This window comes from Pelecanus crispus, chromosome 7, assembly GCF_030463565.1.
Source record: "Pelecanus crispus isolate bPelCri1 chromosome 7, bPelCri1.pri, whole genome shotgun sequence".
Taxonomy (NCBI): Eukaryota; Metazoa; Chordata; class Aves; order Pelecaniformes; family Pelecanidae; genus Pelecanus; species Pelecanus crispus.
In genome coordinates this window covers 2,110,500-2,119,187 of record NC_134649.1, presented here as the reverse complement: position 1 = coordinate 2,119,187, position 8,688 = coordinate 2,110,500, and the positions used below count along the sequence as shown (strand labels likewise).

The 8,688-nt window shown below is 46.4% G+C and overlaps 1 protein-coding gene across 1 annotated transcript in view; it reads left to right on the top strand.

Moving 5' to 3' along the window:
• The first annotated feature begins 6,448 nt into the window (after positions 1-6,448).
• PIAS1 (protein inhibitor of activated STAT 1) overlaps positions 6,449-8,688 on the top strand; it is a 63,370-nt gene continuing 61,130 nt past the window's right edge. The window contains 2 exon segments of the mRNA XM_075713555.1: positions 6,449-6,487; positions 6,489-6,575. Coding sequence (XP_075569670.1) covers positions 6,449-6,487; positions 6,489-6,575 — 126 coding nt within the window.

Genomic DNA, 8,688 nt, shown 5'->3' with positions numbered 1-8,688 from the left:
TGGTGCTGAGTGGACTAGGGTGAATTTTCAGTGTCTTTTAACAGACAATAGTAAATCTGAATTGGATCCTGATTTAGAGTGCTATCGTAGAGTCAGAATCTTATAGTCCATACTCAAAAGACCATTAAAATGGAAACATTTTCTCAAATGCAGCACAGGTGAGGATATATTATGGTGGAGACTGCAAGTGAGCACAAAAGATCTGAGCTAAATAGCACACGTTGCGGCTGAAATTTCTTCTAAAACACTCTCCCCAAAACCAGAGGCTAAGTTAATGATGAGACGAGAAGACCATTTAGAGACAGCGTGACTCCAGCAATCCATGAGAACAATGCAAAGTTCAAAAATAGCAGTATTGACTGGTGGAAAAACAACATACATATAATTTTCAGGTAATTACTACAGTATAATTAGCTCTGTTGCTTTCATATGAGCCATCTGAAATGAACTCTGCTTGCTACTGGAACTCAGCTTTATTTACAGTGTTCCCATGACTAAAGTGATTCTTTAGAAATAGCGATTAGGTAAAAAATAAAGACGTGAGTACTTCATATCAGATACCATCTCCGTGCCAGTGGGCATAGACTAGCTGCTAGCATTTTATTCAGCGTTTCACTCACCTCCACTCTGCACCACTTTAGGCAAGATGAGAGCTAAAGAACTGGAGAAGATGAACATAATCTACTCCTATAATGTCTACATTACTTCCACATGTAATAATTTACTCCTATACTGCCCGTGTTACTTCCATGTGTGGTCTGTAATAGAAATTGTAGGACATGGAGGAGGAAAGAGACTCAAACTGTAACCAGCCTCTGCCTTTTTCTAGATAACTGTATGTGACCGATGCCCCGTGCAAAATTGTTTTAAGTTCGGATTGTATGAAAATGTCAGTGTTGTACATGTACTGTGTGAGTGCAGGAATTGGGGGAGTAACATGTAACACCATAACAAGGACTTGCTCTCAGTCAAAGTTCTGGAAAATTTAGCACCTTGTGGGTTTTGGTTTTTTTTTTTTTTTTGGCCACAGATCTTTGCTTATTAGGAGTTATTTCATACCTGTAGAAAGTAACTTCTTAAGCACTGGGACCTTGCAGTCTTGCATAAAATCACTTTCAGTTGGAATGAAAGAGTTTGCTGCAGTTAAAACCTGGTTTTGTTGATGCTGTACGGCTTAATTAAAAGTCTGCCTCACCTCTCTGAAGATATTTTGGAAATAGATGTAGCTTTTGGTAATTTTCTGTCCTCGCGTTTGAATAGTTCTTGGCCAATTTCAAGCTTCTGAACCATCTGACACTCTTGGTACTATTTGGTTTTGGTACGGCACCGTGCACTTCACAGCTCACTATGGATCGGCCATGGCCTCTTGCAGTTGGTTTTCACTCTTTGTTCATGTACTGCATCCACACATTATGAAAATAGGTGCTAATGAAAAGAAATCCCAGTCGTGATTCAGTGAAATGGAAAAAAATCTCAATTGTGATTCAGTGAAATGGAATTTTGTTGACAAAAAAATCTGGATTCAACTCAGCCAAAGGAAATGCTTTTACAAGTGTAGATGAATATCTCAGGAATGACCATGTCTTCTCAGAGAAAAAAACTATCCTAGCTTTAATTTAAAGAAAAAAAAAACCCAAAAAACCAGTTCAAATAAAAGCCCAGAGAAGAGTGAACAAAGGTACGTACAGAACTAGATCCACTCAACAGCGGCAGTTTTCCTGGGGCAGAAGTTACAGAAGTTGAGCTAAATGCTGCAAGGCCAGTAGGATGCTGTTACCTTCTTTGCCTGGACTGCCTGGTACCCATACACCTCGTTTCAGTACAGAAAGCGGTCCCCCATGACATAAAACTCCTCTAGCGTAAATGAGTTTTGCTATTGAGATGACTGTCTTTACATATAAAATTAAACAAGGCATTTTGCATGATACCTCTGTGGCTGGTTCGGAGGTAATGCAGGCACTTTTCTTTTCCTGCGCCTGTGGTCTATAAAGGGTGCAAAACCTGAAAGGCACCGGGCAGAAAGCAAACGATGGCTGCGATCTCTAGGTTGAGTGGGTCGGGCAGCTGCGGCAGGCTGATCCCTGGGGGAGACAAAGCGGGAAGACCTCGTTCTGTTCGTCCTCACCTTAAAACATAGTCTCCATTTGACATGACCGATACTTCATTTGACTCAGTCCAAATCTAGACTAGCTTAGTTATGAAGGACAGGCCTTAAGAACATTAGCGGAGTGCTACGCACGAGCACATATCATCCATTGATACTGGAGCGGAAAAGGCTAAGCAAATAGTTTCAAAGAATAGGCTAATTGTTGTGCCTATGACTATTGTCTTGCAGCTGCAATGCTTTGTAGAGCAGTAAAGTACATAGGGAGCTGAGCTTGACTTGGAATACGTAATTCCAGGCAGGGAATACAATACACAGGGCATTCAAATATCCAGGAGTGCGGTTAAAACTTTTAAAGATTTGCAAAAATTGCAATGGGGAAAAAGGTTGTACCATGGCTGTGGCAGGCTTTGAGTGCTCGGTGCTGTAAACCGCACTCGTATGTGTACAGCAACAAGGCAAGTTGGTATTTAAGAACTGAAAAAACAGGAAATACGCAAATGAAGCTGGGATGTGTCACACCGTAACGCTGCATATGTAATTAAAGATTATAGTAACTCATTTACATAGGCTTTCCATATTGCAATACCATTGTTATACCAGGAGATCTAAGGAGATAAAAGTGGCGACATTAAGAAAATGGCCCAGTATCTTTCCCTAATTTAGGATTTTAGGTGATTAACTCCCTCTCTGTAAGTTTTAATAACACAGGCAGGAAAGATGTAATGAATCCTCCTTTTCTAAGTAAGTAGCAGCCCTTGTTTTAGGCCAAATTTGAGAGATGATGGTAACATAATATAATATAATGTTGCACTTGGATGTGAATTTAGGGGGAGATGGGTGCACCAGCCAAGTCTTAGTCACTTATCATTGCTGAACTTACGCAGCATATTGGCAATGCCACGTATATTGCTTATAAAGAATGAAATGGACTTATCTGATATACTGGCTACTCCATTTTCTTCACATACAGCCAAGTAATTGTCACTAAAATGTACCTCTGACTTTTTTTTTTCCCGCAGAAAAGGCTATTTCAGTGACACATCTAAATGTTTTTTTATGCCTCCAACAATCTTGGGAATAAAAGATGTTTTTAATGGCTTGGTCACATTTGTTTATCAAGAAATAGAGTAATTGAGAATCTATCTTTAAATAAGTTATATTCAGTTATGTATCAAAAATACCCACTCCCCCCATTACTTTTGAGCAGAGAGTAAGTTTAGACTATTGGACAAAGAGGGAAAAGTCTTGGAGACTCGGACTAATGAAAACAACATGTTAGTAGAAAAAAATGCATATCTCTTAAAAATGTTATTGTGTCTGAACATGGTTTTAAGCAAGTGAGTTATGTGACATGATACATTTTTGGGGAGGTTACAGAATAGGAAAATAGAAGAAATAGGGGTGGAAGGTAGATTCTGGAAGTCATTTACTGCAATATGGCACAAAGGGGGAAATGAACTTTTGAAAATTGGGAATTGAAAATATCAAAACTTTGAATGGTTGAGGAAAACTCTAACCTTTATTTTTCTCTCTCTAACTGCCCCCACTCCCTGCAAAAGGTTAAAAGAAAAAAATATTGTCGTTTTAGCTCAGAAACAGAGGTGACTGACAACTGAAAGACTATTTTGGAGATGTTCTTACTGCTCTGGTTGCACCCCAGTTGCACTACTTGATGGGCATGTCCTTTTGAAACGCAGACGGAATCATGACAGATCTGAGTATTGCCATCACTGACAGAGCTGCAGCAGAGCTGGAGCAACTGAGAGCACCTTTGAAAATTACTGTGTGTTGACAAAGTCTTTTCTTGGCAAAGAAACCATCATCTAAGTCTCAGGAGTAGAGAGGAACAAAGTTTCATTACATGTAAATAATTGTCTAAAAATAGCAGCACAGATTGCTTTTCACATTAAGTTCCTTCTTCATACTAAAGTGTATACCGCATTAAAAAAGAAGAGGCTATCAGAAGTCCAAACTGAAAAATAAAGGGCCTGTATTAGCTTCGTCTGTAAAAACACTTACAATGTTTCGGATGAACCATTTTGAACTGAATATTCTGTATCCTCTTTTTTTTAGTTCGCTTCCTTATTTTAATCTATCTGAAGACATTCTCAGCCTCTTTTATTTGAAGCAAGTTTTGAAAGAGGACACTGTGGTTTATGGCCATGTGTCAGGTTTGATAGTGTTATGCCATGATTTAGCAAAGCACTTAAGCACATGTCCACATCCCACTGAATTTGGTAGGAAGTGAAGAAGCAGAGGAAAAACTGTTTGCTGTGCAGCAAGCCTCTTTCGGGGGGGGGGGGGGGGGGGGGGGATTGAAAAAAAAGGATTTGTCTTTCTACGATTATAGATCTTTTTTAGCAAATTCTTTAAACTAGACACAAACTCATAGATCGTATTAGATCATTATTATTAAACATATCCAATCATTCAAAGTGAAGTATTCTAAACTGGGCTGGTTCAGACCACTGAAATAGATCAGCTAATTATGGTACATGTGGGTGTACTGGGTAGTCATCTGACTTTTATTTTTTTAGATATCTTGCCTAGCGCCCTGCCCCCTCCCCAAACCAGCATTTTAGACACTCTGATAAGTCTTCATTACATGCAGTATTAAGCCAGAGTATCAGAGTATTACTTATCAGCTTTTTCTAATTGCTCCTCATTTTCTGAATGCTTCATTTGATATGCCGATGCTGAACGCCGAGAACTGCAGAAGAAATCAATGAAAACAGTGGATACTTGGTATATCTGCAATGGAAATGGGATGTACACATGGCCTGGAGAAGAAAGAGGGGTACCAGCGAGGAGTCAAAAGATGCACCTGGGTTTTCTGTCAATCTGGTCTTGAGACCAAGCTGGGGAACGTTCCTGGGTGAAATGCTTTGAAATAAAATGTTTGGAAGGAGATGGGGGTCATTCTCCTTTGTTCAGAGAATCAGGACTTCATATATATTCTTACCCATAAACAGGATGGTATCAAAAAGCTACTTACTAGAAAGATACTTGATACCACTATTGCATTCTTCCCTCAATACAAACTACCTAATTTTAACTTGTGGCTAACTATTCAGGTCATATGGGAGACGTAAATTATAATTCAGTAATAATCATGAGTGGTAATCTCTTTACCGCTGATTCCCTGTGTGGCCTCAAGCATGCTTTCTTTAATCTGTAAAGTGGAGACATTAATGCCTTTTTTTTTTGTCTTGCAATGCAGATAATTTAAGTGCTTTCTGAATGTACAATGATTAATTTTATAGCAGCTATGGAAAAATAGCAATTTTCCTCTCTCTCGCATTTAAAAGGATGTGCAATGTTGGCCACGTTCAACAATTTTTTTCCGTCCTATGCACAAAAGTAAAGGCCAAGCAGAGAAAGTGTCACGGCGATCTGTCATTACAGAGTAACGCGCAGGTAAAAGGAAGCTGAATCAAGCCCAGGTGTGTGACTTAAACGCTAGCGTTTAAGCCGATCAACTTCACAACTGATGCAGTCATCCTGCCAGGGAGCATTTTTGGTATGTATTTTTCCCCTCTGCGTTATCAGGTCTTGCTGTTGCAAGAACCTACGTTTGACTCGAAAGCAGCATGACACGGGCGAGTTTGGATCTAAAAGCTCTGCTCCGATTCTGCAGGCCCTCCGAAAAACACTTGTCTTGCTTTTCCTCAAGAGAGAAAACAGCCGGGCAAGCTCACGTCGACTCCCTGAACTTCCCCTGCAGTAGCTCAGGGAAATGGAAACGACCACGTCCCGCTTCGCGGCTGCAGGAGGCAGGGCCGATGGCGGGAGGCTCCCGGCCAGCCCCGCAGCCGCCGGGCACCCACCCTCGGCCTCGGCGGCGCCGGAGCCCGGCCAGCCCGCACCGCCCTCGCTCCCGCCGGGGAGACCGCAGCCCGGTCCCGTGCTGGTGCACTCCTAAGGCGCTTAAACCTGCGAATGAAGTAGCAGGAAGCGGAGTTGCAAATCCCAGTTTTAATCAACTTATTAGTACGGGAATGCGTATCCACCGCTTCCCTCTGGTGATCCTGCCCGAGAGGGCCCCCGGCACCCCCGGGGCGCGGGCAGCCTCAGCGGCCCGGCCTCGCGAACGCTGCCCGCTCTCCCCTCAGCGCCCCGTTCCCCTCACGGAGCGAGCGGCGGGGAAGGCGGGACCGAGGGGGCCGCGCTGTCAGGGAGGGGGAAACTTTCCGGGCAGGGCGGCGGCGACAGGCTGCCCCCAGGGCGGACCGGCGATCCCCCGTCGAGGGCCCGAGGCTCCCCGTTAGCCCCGGGGGGGAACCCTGCGGGCCGCTCCCCGGCGCGCACCCCCCGCCCGGCGGAGCGCAGAGGAGGGACAAAATGGCGCCGCGATTCAAACGCTGCGCGCTGCGTGCGGGCGGGGGGGGCGGCGGGGGGGCGGTGTCCCGGCGGGGTTCACTGCGCCTGCGCCCGGAGTTGCAAGATGGCGGACAGTGCGGAACTAAAGGTAAAGCGCAGCTTCAATTCCCTTCGCGATGCCCCTCGCTGCCGCGCTCGGGGCCGCCGGGGCTGCGCTCCCTCCGGCGCCGGGGACCAGCCGAGCCGCTGCCGGCGCCCCGCGGCCTCCTGCGGTGCTGCCGAGCCGGGGTGGCTGCGGCGGCGCCCCGCCGGCAGCGGGGGCTGAGGGACGGAGCGGGGCGGGGAGCGGAGCGGAGCGGAGCTGTCCTCCCCTCGCCCCACCGCTCTCCGCCGGGCAGCCCCGCCGGGCCCGGGGCGGGCGGGGAGGGCTTCGCCTCAGCGCCGTGGCGGAGGGGGCGGTTGGGCTGGGGCCGGGCCGGCGCGGGGGGTGAGGGCGGCGGCGGCGGCCGGGGGAGCCCCCGGGAGTTGCCGGCGTTGGGCAGCGCGGCTCGGCCGCCCCCGAGGTACGGGGGACGGTTCCCCGGGCTCCCCGCAAAGTTTCCAGGGGACTCTGCCGGCGGCGCCGGGCGGGGAGGGAGCCCTGGGGAGCGGCTCTGCCCGCCGTTGACAGGCGGCCGGCTCCGAACGAGCGCCCTCGCCGCCCGGCGCGGGGGGGGACAGCGCCGGGGCAGCCCCGCTTGCCTCGCCCAGCGCCGGCCCCCGGTAGATAAAGGACGCCAGAAGCAGATGTTGAGGAGTTGCAAGATGCTCGGCTTGCGGCTGTCCCTGTCATCCTGCGAAACGCATCGAACCCGGGTGCTCTGAAGCACCCTGGAGCGAAGTTACAGCTCCCCGAGTGGGTGAAGCTGGGCGGGGGGGGGGTCCCGCTGGGTTGCGGAGGCGTTTGGGTGGGATTCTGCCCGGGGTGGAGGAGAGGGAGCAACTCCGCGTAGCACATCCCATCAGGTATTTTGAGGACTACTAGCAGTGGATGTGGGTGATGGAGTATCCACGCTGTGCACCAAAAAAAAAAACCAACCAAAAACATTTCCAACAAAAAAGACCCCCCCCAAAACTTTCCAATCGCTTTGGCAAGGCGTGTGGGGTGCGAACTCTGCCTCGCATACCCAGCAGCGCATTTAAAAGTTTGAGGATTTCATTGCAGTTGTCATAGGGTCGTTATTCATCAGGAGAGCTTCTGTCTTGTACTTCAAAGTTAATACAGTGAAAAGCACAAATCAGAAGCATATTAAATGTGTAACATAAACTACAGAATATGTAAAGTATGACTAGGGAAATATTTTGTCCTGCCCTAGAGTTTTGGTAGGTCTCAGTTTTCTGTGTATCAAAGGTTTCTTGGGCTTTCATTTTTTAGATGCTTAAAGAGCTGTCAGGATGTAAATAAATATAAAATCTCGTGCGTGTTCCAACTTTCTGGGGTCTCTGTCTGCCAGGTCAGGACAAATAGATCCTCCTTTAAATCCTCTGCAGTTCTTTATTTTTTGTGCGTGTCTTGCAGAGTATATTGCTTGAGCTGAGTTGCCCCCAAGCCCTTTTTTTTTTTTTTTTTTTTTTCAAATTGTGCATCCCCACATAATGAGATAAAGGGTCAAGATGTGATTCCAGTGTTAAACTTTTGTTAATCTTAGCGTGGCAAATGGAATAGTGTGTTTTGGTAACTGACTCTGAAAGAGTTTTTGGTGCAGAGTAGCTGGCTTGGGTTTATGTGATACCTTTATAAGCAAGACTGACTCAAATGGAGTGAAAAGAGGCAAGAGCTAAGGAATAAAGTTGGGTTTTTTTTTTTTTTTTTTGGATGTGTGGTAAGATGGCAGGATAGCGGTCAAGGGACAGTGCTGAAAGGCATGATTTTACTATGAAAATCGGCAATTTATTGCTCTTAGGAGCTTTGAAACCTGAAGCCTCTCGTCCATCGCAGAGCCTCCGGGCTCTGGGTACGTATGCGTGTGTTGGAGTGCCGTTGGTCTGCGCGAGCGTAGCGTAGAGGCCTGTCCTTTTCTCCTTCTCTGCAGCTTTACAGGTGGAGCTTTTGTAGAAGTCTGTCTGTGTCTGCTTGTCACCCCGGACTTCTTTATTGATCTTTTTCTGAAATCTGCTTCTTGAGAACCAGTAGAGAGAAATTATGATTTTTTTTTTTTTTTTTTTTTTAAAGTACTCTTGCTGCCTCAGGGGTCTGAAGGGTAAATGTCAAACTGACTGGT